The 24,959-nt window shown below is 34.6% G+C and overlaps 3 protein-coding genes across 6 annotated transcripts; all 3 read right to left on the bottom strand.

Annotated features, from left to right (window-relative positions):
* Positions 1-3,665: 3,665 nt before the first annotated feature.
* Positions 3,666-7,804, bottom strand: LOC130935520 (inositol phosphorylceramide glucuronosyltransferase 1). Its single transcript, XM_057865305.1, has 10 exons — positions 7,324-7,804; positions 7,114-7,234; positions 6,642-6,827; positions 6,335-6,498; positions 5,841-5,948; positions 5,560-5,697; positions 5,339-5,467; positions 4,844-5,129; positions 4,600-4,723; positions 3,666-4,236 (listed from the first exon to the last, which is right to left on the bottom strand). The coding sequence occupies exons 1-10, from the start codon at positions 7,558-7,560 to the stop codon at positions 4,095-4,097; spliced, it is 1,635 nt and encodes a 544-aa protein (XP_057721288.1). The 5' UTR covers positions 7,561-7,804; the 3' UTR covers positions 3,666-4,094.
* A 1,265-nt stretch (positions 7,805-9,069) lies between these two features.
* On the bottom strand, positions 9,070-12,248 carry LOC130932573 (uncharacterized). 4 transcript variants are annotated; one of them, XM_057861923.1, is made up of 6 exons: positions 11,771-12,248; positions 10,478-10,557; positions 10,330-10,399; positions 10,130-10,239; positions 9,513-9,584; positions 9,070-9,391 (listed from the first exon to the last, which is right to left on the bottom strand). In XM_057861923.1, the coding sequence occupies exons 2-6, from the start codon at positions 10,539-10,541 to the stop codon at positions 9,336-9,338; spliced, it is 372 nt and encodes a 123-aa protein (XP_057717906.1). In that variant the 5' UTR covers positions 10,542-10,557; positions 11,771-12,248; the 3' UTR covers positions 9,070-9,335. The 4 variants fall into 4 exon arrangements, with proteins under 4 accessions (XP_057717906.1, XP_057717904.1, XP_057717902.1 ...); XM_057861921.1 differs by having other exon boundaries at positions 9,470-9,584; positions 10,478-10,553; positions 11,771-12,197; XM_057861919.1 differs by having other exon boundaries at positions 9,470-9,584; positions 11,771-12,195.
* Positions 12,249-16,429: 4,181 nt separating this feature from the next.
* Positions 16,430-19,219, bottom strand: LOC130932684 (hypothetical protein At1g04090-like). Its single transcript, XM_057862077.1, has 2 exons — positions 18,859-19,219; positions 16,430-18,324 (listed from the first exon to the last, which is right to left on the bottom strand). The coding sequence occupies exons 1-2, from the start codon at positions 18,986-18,988 to the stop codon at positions 16,727-16,729; spliced, it is 1,728 nt and encodes a 575-aa protein (XP_057718060.1). The 5' UTR covers positions 18,989-19,219; the 3' UTR covers positions 16,430-16,726.
* Positions 19,220-24,959: the final 5,740 nt, after the last annotated feature.

The raw sequence follows: 24,959 nt of genomic DNA, 5'->3' as shown, positions 1-24,959 counted from the left end.
GTTTAAATCATCATTTAAAAAAATAAATATATTAACAAAGTAAATCAAACATCACCTCATAATTAAAAAAAAATTATGAAAACAACAACTATGTGATAACTAATAATGTAATCCGGCCACGTAGCTGAGATTGTTTGTATGTTGTTTAGCCCTATATATATGAGCATGGTTCATGGTATCATCCGTCTCTGCTCCTTGTACTTAGTATATCATCGTACTAAGAAATCTTTGCCTTGTTGGGATATCTCATATATGATTCCCAACAAATCCAATAATCTTCTTATCCATTCTTTATTTGCCATGAACATGAGGGTGTAATTGTTGCTGCAGCAGCAGAAAGAGAGAAAGAAGAAGATGAGAAGAGAAGCATTCAAGTGTTTACTGCTACAGATTCTGGGGTTGTTGGAGCCATGGCCAAATATATATAGACCACCAGAAAGATAAGAGAGTAGTGATGATCTGACATTTGACCTTTGACCTGGGGGTTCTGTTCTGCCCTCTGATCTAGGCAAGTCTGATGCTTGGCTTTTATTTAAATAATTGAATTGATTTCCATCTCACATCTCTCTTGGAGAGGATGATGATCTATCATGATGGTCATTAATTAATTTTCTCATTTTATTTTCTTATGTCTTTTCAGCAAGTTTATCATATATGTAAGATATGTTGTGTTACCAAAAGAAATGAACTCAAGTCTCTTATCTTCCTTGTTCAATTCAGTTCTTATTATTCTTGCCTAGACTATAGATTATACATAGTAATTGTATCAAATATTAACATAGATACAGCGCTGCCTCTAGTTAATATGGTTAAACGAATCAAGACGAAATACAAGCTAGATTCATACATTTACATACTGCATAAATTACTGTTAGTAAAAAAGATTTCAATTTTTAGAATTTAACAAATTAGATTTAGTATACTTTTGTAGAAACATTGTGTAGTAACTTTAATAGTACTGATGAGTTTTTGTCGGTTACTTTACTTGATTCAGTTTCTGAATTCTAAGATGTTTGAATAGTAGCCAGGAATTTCAGTGGCAGGAGGGCCTCAAGGCTCATGAGTTATGAGTACTGTTTGATTCTAAAGGATAATATTCATTAAATAAATCAAATCTGCCTAATGCCTATCATTCACAAAACTCAGGAATTTTAGGAACCAATTAAAAAGCTAGCTAAGCTAGTTGAGTCTATAATAGACACTTTAGATTGTGTTTTGTTTTTGGGATTGTAACCGAAAAATGAGGACTAAGTATGATATTTGATGAATAAAGGCTGAAACTAAAATTTTAATTTTGGAATATAAAATTTTAATTTTTTTAATATTTTTAAAAAGTAAGGATACATAAATTAATTTTTTAAAAAATAAAAATAAAAATTATAATAATATTTTTTTTAATTATTTTTATTAATTTTTTAAATTTTAAATTTATCTTTCAATTTTTATATTTATTTTAAACTAAATATAATATTAAAATATAATTTAATTTTATATATTTTATATTAAACACATTATAAAAATTGAATTTAATCCTTATTTTTTCGTCTTAATCTCCTTTTTTTGCTCTTAGAGGATGAAGACATATCCTGCGTTACAATAATAGTACCACATGTCCTCATCTTATTACAACACGTCACCTTAATTTAAACAAGATTAATGGTATGTTACTGTATAAGTGCTGTTTAATGATAAACATCTAATTAAAGTTAACACCAGTTGAACTAACTTGAGTTAGTTATATGATTAATTTATTCATCTACTTAAATAAATATTTAAAATTTGAATTTGTATCAATTTATTAGTTAACCATAAATTTTTAAATAAAATTTAGATCTGTGACGAATTAATTTTTAATTTATTAAATAAAAAATACTGTCAACAACAAAAAAAAATTAACACTAATTGTAGTTGATGTGTGATACTTTACTATTACCTTCAAGAATCAAGATAGATATAATATAATAATTATGGTGCAAACCTTGTTTTAATTAATTATATAATATTAAATAATCAATTATGTTACGTGTATATTAAAATTAACTATTAAAATTAATTATTAGTATAAAATATATTTAAAATATAAATATATATTAAAAATAAATTAAATTATATATATTATATAAAAATATATTAATAACTGATTTTAATAATTAATTTTATGGTACCAATAACATTTTTGTTAAATAATTAAAATGCTAAGCTGGTGTATGTGTCCCACCTGAGGAAAGAGATGCGCACCAACAAAACAACATAAAAAAAGTGATATAAAACCGGCCATCATATCTAATTTCTATTAGCTTTTGTGACTCATCAAATGCCATAAAACGACAAACCAAAACGTGATGACTCTTTTAATCTTATTATTGTTTGCTGATAACTTCGATGGCAGTTGGATTAATTAAACTGACCAAGACGCATAATTCATAATGCGATTTTAGTGTGAACCACTTGAGATATTCTCAACTTGTTTGTGTTTACTTCAACAATGAGGGCAATTGAAAAGATAATCTTTGTTTAATATAGAAATAAATAGAAGTGGCTGTTACACTAAAACTGAAAGATATATAAATGGAGTGAATTACTATTTGGGTATCCGAAAGATTTAGGTATTGACTAAAAAAATTTTCTAAAAGATATAATTGATAAAATAAACTTTGAATATTTTGAAAATAAAATAAAATAATCAATAAATATTTTTTATAAGTGATAAAAAAACTTTTTTATTTATCAAATAACTTATCTATTTGAACCAAATTTTTGTGGTAATAATATATTTAAATGAATATTTAGGAAATGCACAAAAAAATTCGAAACAAAATTTGATCTCTACATTTTTTTTATTTTTTAAAATAATATGATCATTCACAAAATATTTTTTACAAAAAATTTACTTGACATAAAATTATCAAAATTTTAGAATAAAAAAATCTTATTTTTTTAGTAATGCTTACAAAAAATTATAACAAAATCTGATTTCTGATATCTTGTTTTAGAATATATATTTAATTTAATATCTAGTTCATTTTGTCGCGTTTTTAAATCTTTCGAAAGCTTATTTATTGAGTTTACAGTTTACTCAATATAATGACGATGAATCTGTTTGGTTTCTTTGTGCTAGTTCCACTTATTCTCCATTGTAATTCCACTCTCATAGATAGATTGTGAATGTCAGATTGACGTGGGACATTGCCACAAAGATGGAGCAGAAAAAAGCATATAGCCAAAAGAAACAAATTGACCCTCTTTTTTAGAGAAAAAGGCATAGATAGATTGGTGAAAAGAACAAACAACGAACCTTAATATTTTTGCTTCAGACAAGCATTGATCTTGTAAATAATTGTAGATCTCTTCCATTCTTTTATTAACTTTTAGATTAGATATATGATATGATAAAGAAAAGGGATATGAGTTGTAGCCAACTAGCATTACTCATTACTTGCCTTGTTAAGGCTTAACCAGCTCCAATTATCTTATAATTAATTATTATTTATTATTCAAAACCATCATTATTGGATAACACCGTGGCAACTTTCTTGAACTGAGCTGATTTCCTTACACGCATATGAAAATTGAAAAGTGTTCATACATAAGATGCAAAAGAAAAAAATGGGAATGTGAATTATATCAACATATCTCGCCTTAACCAATCCTATTTCAAGATCATATGAACAGAACAATCTCGCATTAAATGAATGTTAACCAAGCATAGCAGTTCTCAAGTCTCAATGCCATGCAATTTTCAATATATCGACACCTACCAAAGAATAATACTTCCTCCGATTCAAAATATTTGTCGTTTTAACTTTTTTGATATATTAAAAAATCAATGTACTTAGATGCTAAATAAGTCAAAATACATTAATTTTTTAATGTATCAGAAAAATCAAAGCGAAAGTGATTTTGAAACGGACGGTAGAATATATAAAATATAAAATAATACAACTACAACAGGACCTGAGCCAATACAACTGCTAGGTGACAAAATTTTTCTACATTACATTTGCCACTAACACCACTATGATGATACAAATATTTGCTGAATAAATGAAGCAAATTAATATCTACCACAGTCTACACCAATTCCTATGGTCAAATCAGCATAAGAAACAGAAAGTCCTGTTTCTAGCAATATCCCACTCTTCAAGGCCTTTCAGAAATGAACGGATGGCAAGATGTTCAGAAGCATATGTCATGAAAGATGCCAATATTATGCCCCCAACAACCATCAATCCTAACCTGTTAAAAGTATATAAGCATTACTTTAGTTTCATTAAAAAAAAAAAAAAGAATTGAGGGCAATGCACATTTTCAACTTAAAAACTACTTAGAACTTAAAAGTAGCTGCTACTGCTATGCAATGAACCAACAAACTACAAATTTTCAACTACTAAGGGCTTGTTTGCTACTAACGGAGAAGGGATACTATGACATCTCTGAAAAGAGATAATATTGGTTGACAAACCACAACTCAAGCTGAATCTGATAAGAGTAAATTCAGAATCACCAAGACGAAATTGACATCGAAAAAAATTTTAAGTGTCTTAACTAGATCTATCATGATGGCTTACACTATGCATGCTTCTATTAGTTCCAAGTTACCTAACAAACAGGGCAGTTATTCCAAAGACGAAAGGCAAAGATGGAGCAGCAATTGCCAGAAAGGCCATCCCTAAACCATAGAACCACGTAGTAGCATCACAAGATGAGGCTTGTCGTTGATGACCTGTAAATACCCCAAAAAGATAAGAAGATGTCAAAAAATTTTTTATATGGAATACAAATATTGAGATCAAAACTCAAAGAAAGATAATACAATAAATAAGCTTTGGTCATGAGGTCGTACGTTTTCCTGAATCATAATCAGAAGACCCAGGTTGCGACAAGGACGACACTGCTTTTGATGCCACAATCTTCCCCCACTGATAAATCAAATGGAGATAACCTCCAAATAATATAAAGAAAATTGTGAATGTCCATTCATACATCAAAAGCAAACCAGTCCATGGCATCACTTGCCGAGGAATAATCGCAAGAGCTATTCCTAGAGACACCACTGCAGCCATAAAACAGACACAGATGGAAATGCCTCCCAAATAGACAGGAACCTTGAACTGAGAACCATTTAAGAGCTGTTCAACACCACAGAAAAGGAATTTTATTGAGTCAATTGTCAAATATACATAAATAATAAATCTAAGCATTTTGAATAACAAGATATAGACATTAAGACAGACACAAGGCACAAATCACAATGATTTGTGCAAATTTGGCATGTGAGAGCCTCGGATGAGAAAGATCCAAATTCCCATTTAGAAAACAGAGGACGTAAAAGGCTGACCTGATGGGACGAATTGATTGTTGATGTCGAAATACTAGTATATGTAAGTGGTCCAGTTGATCTAATCTTGTAATAATAGCGTCTGAAATGATCACATAGCGAGCTTCTACAAAATGAAGACCCTTGATTCTGCAGGAAATACAATATTCCGATACTTACTTTAAAGTCCATTTGCTCAATGCTTGAGATATAAAGAAAAATATTAGTCCATGATTGCTGACCTTTAGAAATGAATGGTAGAAGCAGATGACAAGAGCACAGAATGGTAGCAGAAAGAGAAACTTCACAAGAAAACTCTCTTTAGGATTTTGGCCCCCTCCCGTGCCAGGAAGGGATTCTGCAAGTTGTACTCTTATATCCTGCATAACCATAAAAGAAAAAGTCAGCATACTTTTATCACAAACTTCAAACTAAGCAGCATGGTACAGAGAAAAATGGGGAAGACAACAATTTTTCAAATATCATTAAAAGCGCAAAAGAGGATAGTAAGTTGCAGAAATACCTGCCAGACATCAACAGGTTTCAGAAGCCATGATGTCCACCAGTCCCAGGGCTTAAGAGGGCCAAGTGTGTAGTGAATCACACGGAGTTCATTCTCATCAACCATCCACTGAAAAAATATCATATTGATTAAATTATTGAACTAAAAATTCAAAAGCAGCACTAAATAACCTCTTGTCAATATGTCATTATTAATGTAGGTCACCTGAATGGTATATATTATTTGAATTATCACAAAACATCTGGGGACAACAGGCCACATATCGTTGATGAAATAAAAGTAATTAAACGTCAGGTGTATTGAAGTATAGGACTCTTCTAGACGAAATATAGATTACGGCATTAGGCAGATAAATGAAGCTGGTATGAATAAGGATATCAAATATCATTAAGTTAAGAGGGGGGAGAAGAAAAAGGGGCATATATTGCATGTGCCTTACTGACTCTATTACTTGAAAGGAATGTAACATCCTCTCATTACCTATATTCTAGTACCTTGTTAGCAAGCATGTAAAGACCAACATCAGCATTATACAGCGTTGAAAGTCGCTCCATTTGAGGAATGGGTCTGGACTTCAATGCCTCTGGGCTCAAATTTGGCTCAAAAACATGTGCATTTGGAAAATCAGAGTAATATGAATTGAGAAATCCTTGATCTCCTGTAAAGGGAGAAAGACAGAAGAAGATAACCATTATCACGCTATCGAATTTGAACTGACTTCTCATATAGGTGTTTCCAACAGCGATACTCAAGGAACAAGTAATCATAGAATTTCAAATTGGTGTCTAAAAATTGTTTTACCTCCCGTGTAAGACGCAAGAGTCTTCACTTTGCTCATCATGTCATTAAAAAGGGTTTCAGATGGCTCCACCACCATGACTCCCGAATTCAACCTCTCAGAATGCTTCAGATTAGCACAGAATTTTTGACATTTGAATAGATCATCAATATTTTTTACCACAATAGTGTCCGCGTCAAGATAAACAACTGCACATTCAAATTCAATACAAAAACAACAAATAAGCCATGCTCCGTATCCCACAATAAGAGAGGAAGCACAAATCCTTTAACATAAATTGCCTGCTCCAATTTGACTTAACTCAAAAGAAGCTAACAACATATTATTAAAAAAGGAAATGTTTCAAGATAATTAAACTTAATAGTAAAATACTAAATGGAAATTAACCCTAAATAGAAACTTTACAAGTTTCCTCCTTATTGTTGTAACCAGATAACACTAAACAATAACACAAAGCCCCCAAGAAAATGTTACCTTTCTTGTAGTTAGTCATATTAAATATTTTGAGCTTTGTGTAGACGCCCCAAAATCTCTTTGGACGCACTCGATTAGGATTAGCCAGTAAACTAATCATCTCAACTATCCATCCATCAGCCTGCAGAGAAAAAATAATAATAATCAAAATAAAATTTTGGGATTGATGACCAAAAATTAAGCAATTACGATGTGAAATGATTCACTTACCCTAAGAAGGTTTTTGGCATAATCGGAGACTCCATCGGAGACAAGAACGACCATGTCCTTGGTGGATCCAGTGTTACGTATGGATTTACCGAGAACTCGAACGCCCAACAAGAACTCATCACCGTAGAGAAGAGTGACATATGCCTCATCGGTCCTCACTGAAGCTCCCAATTGAACGAAAACCATCAGAATCACTATCAAACACGACCATGATGATGCCCTATGTGCTTTCATCATACCTCAAATCCCCGATCCTACTAGTGCTTCGAAGTTGATGACAGTGAAATAAGTATAGGGGGAAAAGAAAAAAGGGAAAAAATGTTGAAACTTGAATTGAAAGGGGTTTGATTTGAGGAATATGTAGGTTATGTTCTTCTCATCTATGACCTTCTTTTTTTCTTCCTTCCTTCTGGGTGGTCTTCTCTGGCTGCGGCCTGCGGGCTTGCGATTTTTCTGATCCTCTGTGATCGGTTCCACGGGAATAAGCTGCACCGCCTTTCATTCTCTCTTGACTTTGTTGATTTTCTTTTAAATGATATATTGAACTCGGTCTAACGGTTAGCGGTTTGTTATTGATTGGTGGATGTATAAAATAAAATTTAAATTTTTAATATTTATATAAATAAATTAGTAAATTAATTATTAAATTAATCTAATTTATTTATTTTTTAAATTATATTTTTTATGTTTTTTTTAAAGTTAAATTCTATTCCATTAAGGGAATAGAGTACAAAAACGTGGTTCACTTAAAACATCAATATACACATATAGTAGTGGAATTTTTCAATAAGTGTAAGAAAATAATCTAAATAGAGAATTAAAATAAACAGAAATTATTTTTTTTATGGACTCTGTATTAATATTTTGACTGAATATTTAGGAAGGAGGGGTTTTGCTGGTTTGTGGATGTCACAGTTGACATATAGGGAGCGTGATACCGGTCCGTCAGAGGAGTGTTAATTCTCCAGCAACAAGTTGTGGGCGTGGTGAGGCGGACGCATGCAGTTCCATGGCAACACGCGGTGGGCGTGTTGCTTACAAATCAAACAGACTTTACAAAGGTTCCGCGCCTTCTCAATGTGCTACAGTAATACGGGGTAGGCGTGTTGGAGGCTATCTGTATGCAGGGGACAACTCCTCCACCCCGGTAAACAAATTAGTTTTGAATAAATTGTTATTTTTCTTAAAAACTCTTATTTTCGTTAAGCAAATTGATTTATCTAATACTTTTAATAAAATTTTTAATATGTATGTTTAAAAAATAAAATTTTATTATAAAATAATTTAATTCTTAAAAAATATCATTAAAGAACAAATTAGTATTTTTTGCATACAAATCCATCATAAAATGATTCCTTATTTTTCTTTTTTTCTCACCTATTGGGTCATTACTATTCTAATGATTCCTTTGACACCTACAATTGCTCACCTTTCTGGGCCTCAATTCATATCATATCTATTTTGCGTTACAAACATTAAAACCCAACAAGCCCGTAAAGAAAATGGTCCAATGACCCACCTACCTTAACAAACTTCATTAGCCATTATCCCTAATAAAGGTGAGTGAGATACAGAAACGGAATACGTTCGATCACTCTCCATGCATCGTGTTTTATAGATGACACATTTGGACAACATAGCATGCTGACAAAGGAGGTCAGCACCATAGAAATTTCATCAAGTTATTGTCTATGCTTCAAGTTCAACAGATGGTAACCTGAGAGTTCAATTGGGTCCCTAATAATATATAGTAAGTTCTGCATGACACTGGTGAAACAAGCTTAGATTAGCTTATCAGCCAAAAAATCTTATTTATATTATCTTACACAAAATTGGTAGGTTTTCTATGGTACAATAAAATCAGTACTTAATGTGTGATTAACATTTTCTCATTTGAGCAAGCCCAAGAAAGGGGCATAAATATTCTGATAATTTGCTCTCTTCCTAACAGATACAAACAAATGTGGATGTGCAACTTCACATCTAGAGATTTTTCCGTCCTAATTGCCAAGTTAACTGATCAGCAGCCGCCATAGCACGAGATGCCGGACCAATGGACCCTTCATACCTGTATATGTAGACATAAACTGTTAGAGAGTGCATCGGTAAAAATCCATGATAAAGGAGCTGAAATAATATGGCTTACAAAGCAACTAAGATATATGCTGCCGTTTGAATAACAATTGCACCTTCACCAGCAGGCTTTGATGTGTTTATGCACCTTCCACTAAACCAATTCTCGTGAATTGAGGTCACCAAGTCTGCCATCCAAATTTCAATGCACCATTGAAAAAGTCATGAGTCCAATGACATGCATGATTATACCATCAAATGCAAATTAACTTATAACATGCATCACCCTGCCCATCTACAATCCAGAACAAAAAATTTCAAACTTTGTGCTAAATAGCTGCAGCTGAAACCTTAATCTAGCTCAATTACTCATCAAGAATTCTGTGAAGCTACCAGTTGCTTGTAGAATTAGGGTTAGCTGATGAAGTTGGGAGTTTGAACTTGTACTAGACATATGTTCTTGTAGTTTGTAAGTTCAGTACAAATGTTTTCCGATAATCACAGGGATATGAACTAGCAGCTAATATCAGCTAGCCGTATTCGCTCGCACATACACACTAGCAGTGTCCTGTGATCATTCTAAATTAAATGTTAATTTCATGAGCTAAATCTCTTATTCACAGACTGAACACATAGTTAAACAAGCATCATATATGCTCCACTAGTTCAGCTATCCAAGAACCCTAAATTCTTGATTCTTAAGAGCATAAGGCATACAAAAATTGCAGCTTACACTCATTGGAGGCAATAATGAAGGTTTCTGATTGGAGTTGATTGCGCTTGATGAAGTCTAGAAAGTGAGTCAATTCCATGGGATTGGCTTTGATTCCTTCCTGTTCAGCACTGCCAGCATCCAATGAACCCAAACATGGATCAAAATAATGTAAAAAAGGAAAAATCATATGAAGAATAGAGGATAATGGTGGTGCTTACATGGTAGATAACAAGCGAGAGGGTCCAGTTGGGTCATAATTAATCAACAAAGCAGCTTTCAAAGGGTGACCTAAACGACACAATAGTTTAAAACTCAAACATAAAGAGTGCTATTAAGAGGTTAATTAAGAGGGAAGACATTGCTCACCAGAATGACCAACGTTAGAGGAAGCCCACTTATCCCACGTTTTATGCACAAAACTCCAATCCATAAACCCTAAACCCTAACTAAACAAAATTGAAGGAAATAAACCATAGTTTTCAGAATCGAACTAGTAATCAAACCAGTTGGACTACTGGGTTACTGGGTAACCGGTTGACCCGGTCTCACTTAAATAATCAATTGTCCAGATATTAATCAAGAAAAAGAAAACACCCTGAAAATGAACGATACAATGCAAAAGCTGAAATTATATTTTTTGTTTTTCAATGAAATATATTCCATTGGAAAATAAACTAATACAGCAGCATTCCAATATTCTTTTTGTGAACATGAACAATCCTCTAGAAAAACCCAAGTGTGTGGCTGTGACTTGTGATTATGTTTTTATGTGCCACAATATATCTTCTACAGTGACTCCTTTTTTTTTTGCACTTTTTAGCATCTTTGATCTAAACGTGCAATGGAAAACAAAAGGGCCAAAGAACAGAACATAGAAGACCCTTCCTGAATGAAGAAAAAGACAAATATAACAAAAAAACCTTCAACTCAAACCAAAATTCCACGTTGAAATCTTTTTTTCCGATACTTCAACCCACTCACAAAGAAGCCCATAGAAGGGGTGGGCGTTGCAGTAAAAAATCAACAAATCCAGGCAGAAACACACCCGGTCACAAGCACAGCAATAAGATACAAACAGAAAACAGTCCTCAAAACAAACAACAAACTAAAACTAACAGATAAGCACATAGGAAAGACTAAAGGCTACAGATTAAGGTAAACCGAAACACCCTCATGCCCTCCCAGATTCTAGCTTTCTATTGGTCCAATTCCTTTGCCAAAGATCCTTCAAAGTTAATACTTCACCGTACAAGTCCTCTAATTGTTAACCTTCCCATTTTCTCTCTTTTTAAAACAAACTCTTATTTATTACCACTGACCTCGAAATCAAACTATTGCAAAGTGATTAATCCACTGAGGAAATTAAAGAGTGCTACACAACACCAGAAGAAAGACCCTTCATCATTTGATTATCAAGCTAGGACATAAATTTTATAGTGTATGTCTTCTGCTCTATTATCTATCTCAGTTTCTCCAACTTTAATATACAAGCCTCAAGAAAGGAAAAGAACATAAATCAATTAGTCTTACCTACAAATATAACTCATCTAAACCTATTACAAATTAAATCAATCAGTTTTACATATAAATACATTAATATACTAAAACAGCAAAAATCAGTATAAAAAATTAATAAGAATAACTAAAAAATGGACTCACCTACACTACACTGCAGAAGCAGAGAGTCAAACAAATTTAGGGACGGTTTTCCAACTTGGAGCTGTTGCAGAGCAGGCCACCGGCGAGAGAGATCAGAGCTTCGAAGAGGAGCCAACACGATGACGACGGAGGAAGCAGAGGCAGAGACAGGCGAGGCACGGCAGAGTCAAGGCGGCCGGGACGACACAGACGGAGACGGCAGAGGCCAGCAGACACTGGCGTCGCGGGGACGAGGTAGAGGAACCGGTGAGGGGAGTGACGAGTGACGACCTCCGTCGTTGGCTGCCGTTGTGTTCGGAGGTGACCGTGCGAAACTGCGGTGAGTGAATCTGTGACTCACTGACTCTTGGGAGAGAGTGACCTGTGACTTGAGGCTGGGGATGATTGGGGCCTTGGGGGTGCCGTTGGGAAATTAGGGTTTTGTATTTTTTTTTTTAAACCAAAACAGCATCGAATTGAAAGGGGTTTTTTTTTAAAAAAAATGACCCGGTTCGTTTTCAAAACTGGATGGGTCACAAGTCAAACCGATTCTCATAGGTTTTGATGTAAAGTTTGGTACTAATGATTTTTACAATTATAACAAAAAAAAAAAAGAAGTTGTTCTATGCCTTCTATCCATGTTGTGTATTACACGCTTTGGCTGAAGCTTTCTGAGCTTACCTTCTTCCTATTTCATACGACAAACATTGAAAATTGGTCATTGGTCTACAACAAAGATTTTCTTTTCTATTTTTATAGAATTAAAGTGGTCCATAAAATTACATTTATTTTAAGAATAAAAATACTTAAATTAGTCGATTTTTTTAATATTAAGTCAGTTTAAATATATTTGTTAAAAATAGTCCATTTGATGTGTAATCTACTTTTATAGAAAACAATATTGGAAGGACAAAATTACCAGATCCAGATATTAAACTCAAATAAAGGGGCGAATTGTGACTATGCCACCAAAAAACGAGAGCAGCATTAGAGATGGAGGCCCAATTTGAGGGGCATTTTTGAGACTTCATGAGAAAACGCCGGAAGCGTTGATGTAGATTTTGATCAAATATGCACTATTCTTTTTCATGCATTCAGAGTTAGGGGTGTTCGCGGTACGGTTTGGTTCGGTTTTTGAGAGAAAAGTCATCCGATCCGATCGTTTAATTAAAGTGCGGTTCGGTTTGGTTCGATTTTTTCTTGAAGCCATCCGAACCAAACCAAACCAATTAAATTCAGTTCGGTTCGGTTCGGTTAGGATTTTCAGATTCAAAACCGAAAACCGAACTAAACCGGACAAAAAACAGCAAAATCAATTTTTTTCAGTTTTTTCGGTTATCGGTTAATTCAGTTTTCGATTTTTTCGGTTCGATTCGTCGGTTTAGTTCGGTCCGGATCGGTTTTGAACACCCCTATTCAGAGTCACAAATAAATACCACATCTAATTAAATAAGACAATTGTAAATATAAACTCAATTGCTTATGCATTACACCACTTTTTTCTTTTCTTTTTTTAATTTAAGCTGAGTGAGCTATACATGAGACATTTTTTAAAATAAACATAAAAATAATTATAACTAAAATAAATTAAACAAACCGAAAATACTAAAGATCATGTAAAGGACAGAAAATAAATTAACAGAAAACATAAAATAACAAAATAAGAACGGAAAGGAAAAATAGAACGAAAAAAAATACAACCACCTCATCCTGGTGGTCGTTTCCTCCAACCGGCTGAGCTCCTTAGTATCCTCTCAGTCGCCCTATGTCAAGTCTCATCTGGGTGAGCTCCTGGTGCTGACTCTGTTGCTCAGCCAAAACCTGCTAAATGAGGACACCATAACCATCCTGGCCAATCATCAGCTGCTCAATGGAAGAGGTAAGTTGATGCCAAACTCCTATGGTGGGAAGTAGTGCACCTAAGGCATCATAAGCTGCTCTTGCTGAGGAGGGAGAACTGGCTCTCCCTTGGCTGTGGAATCGTCTCTCGGGGCCGTGCATATTCTCTGGCATACTCCATAGTCCTCCTGGAGATTGGCCTCTCTATGGGGATGATGATGTCGTTCTCTAGGCGCATTCTTACAGCATCACAGAGGTGGTGGATGAGATGTGGGAAGGCCAACTTGACATGTATGGAGGTGTTAGAGGCAATACTGTATATCTGCTATGAAATTGTGAGCTCTATCTCCACCTTATTTCCTAGTATAATGCAGTGAATCATAACAGTCCGGTCCCCGATAACCTCAGAACGGTTACTAATCGGAATGATGGAGTATTGGATAAATTCCAACCAACCTCAGGCTACCGGCTTCAAATCATGCCGCCCCAGCTGATTTGGTTGCCCTTCTGAATTCAGCCTCCATTGGGCTCCTAGGAGGCATATGTCTGGAAGAATCTGATCATGTCTCTAATCGCCACTCATTCTCTCACTATAGGAGTGATCATTATCCCTCAGAGGTGGTAGTTGGAGTGCCTCCCTCATACTCCTTGGGCCGAAGTCTAGAATCCTCTCTTTTATCATAGTGTGGTAGTTCTTGGGACATGCTTATATGTAACCCACGTATTTTCATAAAATTTCTGGACCTTCAGCTGGACCACTTCAGTATGTAGGTTACATAAAGTTTTCCAACCTCTTCTCTGTATCTGCTTCTGAATCTCCGGATACTCATCCGGCTTGAGATCAAACCGGACTTTAGGAATCACTTTTTTCTTACCGGTGATCTTAAAGAAGTGCTATTTGTACACTTTAGAGCTGAACCGGTTGGCGTCAAACGAATCAGTTTGAGGGGCCTTTTCCTTCCTCTTCCTTGAAGAGGACTCTCCTCCCTTTGGTGCCATGTATAACAGTTAAAGAACAAGCAGCGCGATCACACCAAACTTAAAAATTTTACTCATTCCCGAACAAAGAAAATTAGAAAATAGAGGATGGAGAAATAGAAAGGGGGTGGCAATGGGTACAAGAAAAGGTAACTTTTTGGTAGAGAAAGGAGGGTGAAATAGAAGAAGAAAAGTAAAATGGGGTTACTAATGAAAAAGAAAGAAAAGATAAATAAGAGGGTATTGAGAAGTGGGGATGGAGTGGGTTAAAATTGATTTATATAGAGAAGAGAAGGAAGAGGGAGTTACATTAGGGGGGAGGGGAATTGAATGGGAATGAAAAAAAATAAATTGGGGAAGGGGTTGGTGGCGTAACTGTCGGAGTGGTGAGATTTAGGGAAGAGTGGTGAATGGGGAATGTAATTGGGGAAGGGGTAACGGTTGGAGGTGGGGTGGTGAATTCAGAATTCCAAAACTTTACAAAATTCAAAATTTGAATCCCCTACAAAGGGGTCTTTGAGGCGCTCTCTACGCTAAACGCCAGGTTCGGCGTTTAGTACCACCCTCGCTTCTCTTTTTTTTAGCGCTAAACGCCCAGTTTGTAGCGTTAAGCACCACCAACACAGTGGTTCAATCACCAAATAAAGCATGCTTGGTGCTAAATGCCAGATAGCGACGTTTAGCGCTACTCTCAAATTACGTGCTGCTCGGTGCTAAACGTCAGGTCTTGGTATTTAATGCCACCAAAACAGTGGCTTCCCCTCAAATTACGTGTATATTGGCGCTAAACTCTAGGTCTCAGCGTTTAGCACCACCATCACAGTGAATATTCCTCAAAATATGTGTCTCCTATCTTTTTCACTTTTTTTCTACATACTCTATCGATGTTGTATACTACACAGTGTGGCTGAAGCTTTTTGAGCTTACATTCTTCCTATTTCATACGACAAACATTGAAAATTGGCCATTGGCCTACAACAAAGGTTTTTCTTTCTATTTTTATAGGGTTAAAGTGGTTCATAAAGTTGCATTTGTTCCAAATCTAAGGGCACTGAAATTAGTCGATCTTTTTTTTAAATATTGGGTCAGTTTAAGTGTATTTGCTAAAAATAGTCCATTTGGTGTGTAATCTAGTTTTATGGAAAACAATATTGGGAGGGCGAAATTGCCGAGTCCAGTCATCAAGCCTAAATGAAGGGGGCGAATTGTGACTGTGCCACTAAAAAACAAGGGCAACGTTAGAGATGGAGGCTCAATTTAAGAGGCATTTTCGAGACTTCATGAAAAAGCGCTGAGAGCACTGATGCGGATTTTAAATACGACAAACTAACCGGTAAGTGTATCGGATCGTACCAAGTAATAAATCAATATTAAATAAATTAACTTACATATATAGAATAATCTAAAAATCGGTTCCGCTACGTTACCAACAACATATCTGCCAACTTCTGCCAACTCTTATTTATAATTGTGTTTTATAGAAGTGTGTTCGTGGATGTGTCTAATAAAAATATCTTTTTTATAACTGTGTTTAATAGAAGTGTTTTTATAGATATATTTTTTGGATGTGTCTCTTTATATGTGTATTTAAAATATATTAATTACTAGACACATCTACGAACACACTTCCATAAAACACAAATATAAATAAGAGTTGGCAGAAGTTGGCAGATAATATGTTGGTACCCTATACTTTTCCTCTAAAAATTGAATAATATGTTCTCAAATTTAATGAGATCCGCTCCACTATTGTTACTTCACTCTTTTAAATTTGAAATTTTACACCCGGTGAAGTTAGTTTACCAAACAAATTTTTACTTCAACCGCACAAGTTAGTTTACCAAACAAAATTTGTGTAAGGACAAAAATTTATTCCGAATATTTACCATTTTTCATCTCATGTTTTACATTCGTTCATAAGGTTTTAGAACCACATATATGTTCTTTTTCATACCACTAGGAATTATAATCTAACCTATATTACCATCCTAGACAATACCTGCTTACATTTTGAAGATGAAAATGTATCATATTTAGAGGGATATAAACACAACTACACAAGTATAGAATGTTTGGTTTGTCCTATTAATATGACATGGCCATTTTCAAGACTAACAATACAACACATAAATTGGCAGTGATCCTTCTGGGATAGGAGGACTAGCTGCATATTTCATCTCCTAACCAATTGGCTTTCCCCTTTGGACCAATTGGTCCCTCCTCACCATAAAGCTCTGTTGGAAACAATTCAAATAAATTCTCCACAGAAAATCTAACAAACACAGGCAGCATATCTATCAGCTTGTCTATCTCAGAACGTGAGTCATACACAATGCTAGGACCCCACTCTCTCATATACTGCAACCAACATGGTTCCTCTATGGCTCCAAGATACTCCGCCGCAACAATCTCATACTTTGTACTTGAATCCACAACAAGATCACTTTTTGCAGCATCATTCCGAGCTCCGATTCCAAGTCTCGATATAGATATCCCCTGAAGGTAAGTACCTTCATGAGGGTAGCTAGCATGCCCATGCTTTGATGAATAAACAATTGGTTTGTTAGTCCCTTCAATGAACTCCAAGTCGAATGCATCCACCCATTCGCCGCCACTATGCTGAGAGAAGAACATTGACCATAGCTCTCCGGTGAAGTTACTTACACGGAGGGTAAAGTGCTCCCAGTCACCTACATGTTCTCCTATCTTACTCATCTCAATGTTCAACAAACCCACCTTAAGGATGGCAGGTCCATTGAAAGGACAGAACACCCACATTGCAATATCAGTAAATGTTCCTCCCAATGCTGGTTTCACATGAACATACAGTTTTGCACTCTCTATGTTTCCCTTCTTGAGATTATCTCTGGCATCATCATCTGTAGGCAAATCTATCCAAAATAAGCCGTCGTTTGTTCCTCCACTTGGTAAGTTCGAACCATCATACTCAATATTCTTACCCTTCTCACTACCTTGTGAATACAGAAGCGCTCCGTCCTTGAAAAACCATTGCACAGATGATGGCAAGTATACCTCATCAGGATGGAAGTACATGGTCGGACCATAATGCTTAATAAGTGCATGAATTTGGCTTACATTCGGCATGGCGTGTAAGGTGGAATCAAGATTCCTCAGGCAAGCAATATCAAACACTATGCCAGAATCAGCATAGGTGCTGCAGAAGAATGTCCCAACAGCTACACCTCTACCTAACATACCTCTTCTATAAGGTTGTGTGTTCCAAACATGAAATGAGTTTTTTGAAAATTTTGAGTCCATTGTTATTAACAGATCACAAGTCTCACAAACTTCTGTCAAATCCTTTCGCACGCATCTAACTTCTTCAATGTCAGGTTCATCCGGTATGCTAGTAACTACTATGCCCATTGCTTTATAACCCGCCGGAGGATTTGGCAACCAGAAATAACCACATCCACCATCCGGTGACTCAGCACTCCATATTAAAGAGTAGTTAATTGGCTTTCTTAGAGCCGGAGATTCTGACACAGGGCTATTTGAAGAATAATGATTAGCTTCAGGTTCAGGTTCCAAAGCAGTTTCACCAGCCACAAGAACATATCCTCGCAATGGCTGCACATTGGATTGGCAGTAGTGTCCAAGGCAGTGAAAACCATCAGGAATCTCCAAAGGTCTGTAGAATATGAAACCCTGTGTGCAGAACCAAACTCTCTCAAAATTGGTTATTTTTACAACTTCTAATTGTCCAAGGCTTATTCTTCCACTGGAAAAAGCACCACCTATAACAACATATTAATATTATTCAAAAAATTAGATCAACCATGTAGTAAATACAGGATATTAGTTCATTAGTTAACAACTCAAGTCTGATGCACTAATGGTAAACAATTTTGCAATAAAGGTGTATCAATTGATGCATTAATAATGAATATTTTTCAACCCCTGAACAAAAACTCATAGGATAGCATCATGAAGCACAAATCTGAACAAAATAACACATGCAAGAGCTATGCATTTTGTTGCCTTCAACTTCAAGTACATTCATAAAATTCACTAAAAAGTCTTAAACCATGTCAAGTGTAGATTTTTCACCATGGATTGACAAGGTGGCCTCCTAATTGAAAGGATTCACCCCCACCGTAACACGGGGCTTGTTAATTTAGTATGAGAACGAAATCAAAGAAGAAAAGGGCCTGAATTTCTGGTATATATCCTTGAATAATAGCAAAAATAGAAGAGGAAAAGAACATAAGCAGCATCCTCAAAAAGAGTTACAAATAGAAAGCGTATTATTATTGTCAATAAATAGATACCTTGTGGCCAATCGGGAAGAGGTGCAGGCAGAGAGAATGGTTGAGGTTCAGCAAAAGAAGAGTGGAGTTGAGAAGGTTCAGTATTATTAATGTTATTATTATTCCACCAAAAGCATTCACACCCAAACATCTCTCTCTATGACACCACAAAGAGTTAATGTTGAGAGTGATGCTGGTTCTTGAACATGTGAGAGCTGAAACGGAGATGGTTTACGGTGTATTGATGTAACAAAGTAAAGTGCAGAAATGGAGTAATCAGTGTTCAGTGATGTGGTTCACCACGTTGACCACATCACCCAGGAGAAGGAAGACACGACACTAGTCTACAGCAACTTCATGCTTCCTTCATTATGAGAGATAACACGTTTACACCATCTAATCCGAGGATAGGAGTGACTTAGATAAAGATGTAAAATTTTATAATGGTTTTTATTAAAGATATCTTTTTTTATCATTAAATTATGAGTTTATTTGAGTGAGTTACTAAAAAAAAAATTTTTTTTAAGTTATTTTTTTTAAAAAGATCTTATAGAGAAATAAAAATAATTTTATGTTTGGATATTTGATATAAAAAATATTTTTTATCTATCAATTATGTTTGGATATAACAATATAAAAATATTTTTTTGTTTATTTATTACATGAAAAATATCTTTTTTTTTATAGAAAAAAGATCTTTCAAAAAAGATATTTTTTTATTTTACTAGTACTTTTACTTTTACTACTAAAAATTTGCCAAACACATTAAAAAATAAAAAAAATTCATTGAAAAAATATCTTTTTTTAATAAAATAATGGCGTCCAAACATGCACTATGAATTATATGGTTTAATTTTGATGTGTTATAAAAGCATTATTTTTTTAAAGTGTGGTTAAACAAATAAAATACGCTTTTAACACAAGAATCTTTATAAAAAGATATTTTTAGCATCTTCATACCTTATTTTATTATATATAATTTTTTATGTATATTTTTTTATGAAATAATTTTGAAAGTCATTTAGATAAAGACGTCCAAAATATTTTTTTAAAGATATTTTTTAATAATTAGAATTTAATATATATAATCGATTAAAATATATTATTTTTGTCAAAATTATGCTAGACAAATTAATTTGATCAAAAAATGGTAAATCAAATCTTGAAGTGATCTAAATTAATATTATCTTTTATAAAAAAATGACTACAATATCTTTATTATAAAAAATGAAATAGAAATATTTAATTATTTTCTATAATAAGAATATTGTAGCTATTTTCTATAAAAAATAATATTAATTTAGATTAATTTAATATTTAATTTACCATTTTTTAGGTCAAATTAATTTATCTAGTCTAGTTTAGAAAAAAATAATAAATTTAATCGATTATATATATTAAATTTTAATTACTAAAAAATATTTTAAAAAAATATTTTAGACATCTTTATTTAAGTAGCTCTCTATAATTTTTATCAATTATTCTTAATACTGAAAGTGAAAGTTATATAAAAAATGGTATACAAAAATTAATGTATATAATATTTCTATTGTTTTTATGTCTTTTTAAAAACTGATAAAAAAATTGATTGGTAGGAATTTGGATAAGAAAACTGATATACTTTTTTTGAATTTATTTTCTTCTCCAAAGATAGTGAAGGAATTTTTTTTAATAAATAAAATAAATATTTTATTTATCAAACTATATTATTTGTAGCATTTTTATCAAAAGATATCTTATCTCTTATCTTATTTACACTGTAAACGAGATAAGGTATGAAATATTAGACGTGTTTATTTCGTTTACACTGTAAATAAAATACGTAAAAAATTATAACGTTTACAGTGTAAACGAAATACATTACAACAAATTTTCAGTAGCTATAAAAGGATGTGCAATCTTTTGAATTCTTCACAAACATCTCACTTTTTCTTTTCTTTTGGCTTTCTTCCGAAAAATAAGCTAAAATGTCTAGTGGTGGTGGATATGTGGTTGTAAGTGTGTATCCCAATCGGCATATGAGAAATAGTGACACCGACGTGATATTTGAGTGTGATAATTCCATTCTGTTGCGCACCCGGTGAGTTAGTTCTTTGTCCGAGCTGAAGAGTCTAATATTGAGTAGTGTTGGTGGTAGCGGGAGAAAAGAGATAGGAAGGGTGGGGTATAGATTGCTAGCATCGATGTGAAATGGAGTTTTCTCGTCCTCCATGGCGACGAGTAGGGCCGTCAAAATGGGCTAAACCCATCGGGCCAGCCCGTTTACCCGTTTAAATGGGCGGGCTTTGCCCCTAAAATTAAGCCCGTTTAAATTTCGGGCTAAATGGGCTAAGCCCGATTAACCCGAAAAAAATGACGGGTTAAACGGGCTAGCCCGCGGGCTAAACGGGTGGCCCGTTTAATTTTTTTAAAAAAAAGTAACACTTTTAGCTAATATTTTTCCCGATCCGACCCAAAAATCCGACCCATCAACTAAAAAAAATTTTTTAAATGGTTTTTGACCTAAAAGTGGTATTTTTTGTCAAAATATTTTTCAAAAAATAAAATAAAATGATAAACGGGCTGGCCCGTTTAACCCATCGGGCTGACTATAAATGGGCCGGGCTAAAAATTTTGGCCCGCGAATAAAGCGGGCTTAAATGGGCCAGCCCGTTTAACCCATGGGCTTAATGGGCTGGGCCTAAATGGGCCGGGCTAGCCCGTTTGACAGCCCTAGCGACGAGCATGTGTGGCTCATGTTTGACATCCATGGGAGAATCATGATGGAACAAGTTATGGAGCTTTCTGCGGAGGTCGGCGATGTTGGTGGCGGTGGATCTAGCCACTCGGGTTTAGTGCAAGACGACCCACCTCTCGCATCGCAACCAATACACATTGCGAGTTCAGTGGAGAACATGGACGTGGATGGTGAGGAATCCGACGAGGAGTATGTTGTGGAAAGCAACGAGAGTAGTTCTTCTGAAGATGATGACGAGGAAGAGTTCGTACCCGAGATGCCAGTTGAGGCATCAGTTCGGTATCTTCTTCCTACCCCACAACCAATTCCGGCCTTCTCAACTGTACCCAGTCACTATCAGACGCTAGATCTGGAAGCGATGCATGAGAAAACTCAATTTTCACAATGGGTGAAGAGGATTACAACCTAAATAGTGGCGTGGAGTTTCAGATTGGTCACAGATTCAAGAGTAGAGATGCAGTGATGCAGGATGTGAAAAATTGCAACATTCGCAGAAGTATTGAGTACATAGTAATGGAGTCGGACCGATTAAAGTACCATATTTATTTCCAACAATATGCAGCTGGATGCCCATGGAATCTCCGTGTTGCCCTCTAATAGAATCTCGGATATTGGTGATGCCTCATTTAACTGTGGTGTAATAATATCATTTATCGCTGTTATATTTTGTGTAAATGCTAATCATGTATGTGTTATTTTGTTTGGGAGGTGTGTAAGGTTGGAGGAGCACACACGTATTTGGCACGAACTATGTCTCAGGACCATCAACACGTGTTTAGCCCTCCACCGATTGTACCACTCATGAAACTTGGTAGGCAACCAGACATCCTCGCCACGTCCTGTGGTAGTTAGGAACCTGTCAACGTTGACCAGGTCCCCTGGTACTGGATGCTCGCTATTAAACTGGCGTTTCACCCGATCGACATGGTAAAATTCAACTATGTTAAAGCAGACGAGGAAAACAATAGACATCCATGTCTCCCACTCTGCCTCTTCCTTCAGCCATGGCAGGCAGATGTCCTGCAGTGCAGAGTCGTTGTTGTAGGGCATTCACAAGAACTACAATGTACATTGTGAAATAATCATCAGTGACAAGTGCTAAAAAAGTATGAGTAATTTATGCAACTGTGACCAAATAAAAGGATAACTCGCTTACCTCATCCAATTGTAACTGATCCAATGTCCGACATCATCGCAGGACTATTTGCTCGTACTGATCCCTATTTTGCTGTGTCATACCTATCAACCTTGAAAATTTGCAAGAATAACCTCGATTCAATTAATTGCAAATCATATTGAATTACGTAAATGAAGAAAAGCACAAAATCGTAGTGAACAATTACCTCACAACCATGGAATACATGTAAATCTGTTGCTCAGGTGGACACCACTAGGAGAATCTCTAGTATATCCAAGATACTAATAGAGGAGTGCATCCTGCGATATTTGTGGTGGAGCGATGTGTTGCAGAGGATAGGAAATGGTACATCCATGCTAGCACCGCAGATTCTCAAGACAGAGAACGACACCTCGAAAAGTCATCTCATAGTGGGAGCCACTGGAGATGGACCTGATTATTTGATTTATCAGTATTAGGTGATCGCCAATCATCAATAATATGTAGCACCTTGCGTACCATCAGTATTGGGCATTTGTCGGAGTCACTCTCGAAGCCATGTCAGCTTGAAGTAGAAAGACTCCTTCCTTTGCTGACCTTGCTGCTGGACTGCAGGAGGCCTAACATCGAGTAGCCTCAGTCCTGTACCATGTATGGAAATCACGGAAGCACCCACTGACTTGCTCTCTATGCACGTGTAGCCCTGAGGTGGTACGCAACGTCCTGCAGGGTGATGGTGCACTCACCCCACGACAGGTGAAAAGTGTGGGTCTCAGGACGCCAGTACTCCACAAATGCCGATATCAGGGAGTTGAACACAAAATTTCTAAGTGGCACCACATCATTGAAGCCAACCTCCCTCAAGTAGGGGACAATGGCGTTCGGTGGTGGGAGTGTGCGACTCCCTCTCTTGAAAAAAAGTAGGCGAGATCTCTGGTAAACAACAAAAAATACGAATTAAAAATGTATAAACATATAAAGCTATAAAACCTTCACAGCAAAAAAATTCTATTATATAAATATTTACGTAACAAATTAATTTATATTATAAGTAAACTATTTTAACAAATAACTACAAATATTTACCGTATAAATTAATTTAAATAAAAATATTTACTTAAATAATTAATAACTAAATTAATAAAAGTCTATATAATTTAATTTAAATAAAAATATTTAATTAAATAATTAATAACAACATTCATTTTTCATTTCCTTCATAACTTACATTAAGTAAAAACATTTACTTAAATAGTTAATAACTAAATTAATAAGAGTCTATATAATTTAATTTAAATTAAAGTATTTAGTTAAATAATTAATAACAACATTCATTTCCCATCTCCCTTATAACCTACATTAAGTAAAAATATTTACTTAAATAACTAACAAGTAAACCATTAACTTGATAACTTAATTTAAATAATAATAAAATTAAAAAAATATTTACTTAAATATTTAATAACTAGAGACATAAATATCTTGTTACTTAATTAAGTTAATTAAAAATAGTTAATTAAATAATTAATAACTAAATTAATTAAAGAAAAACAAAGCTAAATAAACATTTAATTAACAAATCAATATCAAAGTATGTCTAAAATCATACCCTACTCATCAGAAATCATAATCATCATTAAGTATCATGTGTCCCAATGTCTCCATCATAAACAAGTAATCCAAAACCACCATATTTAGAAGTACCACAAAAAGAAGTATTTGAAGATTCAATTATAACATCAAACATATCTACTTCAATTTTTATGTCTCCTCCATCTAATAAAAATATAAAATAGAAAAAAAACTCAATAAAAAATCAAAATGAACAACATATATCTTTATGGAAGGAAACAAAATTTGCTATGTCACTCACCATTAGGATACGAAATAGCATTATCTGTATATATTAGACTTTCAATGCCTTCAACATCTCCATTAGTAAATCCAGGATCATCCTCATCTGCCATTACCCAAAAATCTATGGTGTTAATGCTTTGAATGTCAATTGGATCATAATTCCTCTTCTTTCGATACAACCTAGATTGAAGGCAGGTCACATAAACAATGTTACTTAGCTTTTGATGCTCTAACCGGTTCCTTCGTCTTGAATGGATTTGTTCAAAAAGACTCCAGTTTCTCTCACATCCAAATGAAGAAGATGTTTGATGAAGAAGACAAATTGCCATTTTTTGCAAATTAGGAGCACTTCTACCATGTAACCTCTACCATTCATCTACATAGATATAAAAATCAAATATTGTTTAATGT

The sequence above is a fragment of the Arachis stenosperma genome, chromosome 6, assembly GCF_014773155.1.
Source record: "Arachis stenosperma cultivar V10309 chromosome 6, arast.V10309.gnm1.PFL2, whole genome shotgun sequence".
NCBI lineage: Eukaryota > Viridiplantae > Streptophyta > Magnoliopsida > Fabales > Fabaceae > Arachis > Arachis stenosperma.
The sequence above is the reverse complement of the archived record's forward strand: the minus strand, read 5'-3'. Positions and strand labels throughout refer to the sequence as shown.

Bases quoted from the DNA above. Each gene is read 5' to 3' on its own strand.
- LOC130935520 (XM_057865305.1), bottom strand. From the start codon at position 7,560: ATGATGAAAGCACATAGGGCATCATCATGGTCGTGTTTGATAGTGATT. The intron at 7,235-7,323 runs GTAAGTGAATCA...TTTTCTCTGCAG, and splicing joins ATGCCAAAAACCTTCTTAGG to GCTGATGGATGGATAGTTGA. The intron at 5,698-5,840 runs GTATTTCTGCAA...ATGGTTATGCAG, and splicing joins AACCTGTTGATGTCTGGCAG to GATATAAGAGTACAACTTGC.
- LOC130932573 (XM_057861921.1), bottom strand. From the start codon at position 10,541: ATGGATTGGAGTTTTGTGCATAAAACGTGGGATAAGTGGGCTTCCTCT. The intron at 10,240-10,329 runs GTAAGCACCACC...GGATGCTGGCAG, and splicing joins TCTCGCTTGTTATCTACCAT to TGCTGAACAGGAAGGAATCA. The intron at 9,585-10,129 runs GTAAGCTGCAAT...TTTGGATGGCAG, and splicing joins CATTATTGCCTCCAATGAGT to ACTTGGTGACCTCAATTCAC.
- LOC130932684 (XM_057862077.1), bottom strand. From the start codon at position 18,988: ATGTTTGGGTGTGAATGCTTTTGGTGGAATAATAATAACATTAATAAT. The intron at 18,325-18,858 runs GTATCTATTTAT...ATGTTGTTATAG, and splicing joins TCTTCCCGATTGGCCACAAG to GTGGTGCTTTTTCCAGTGGA.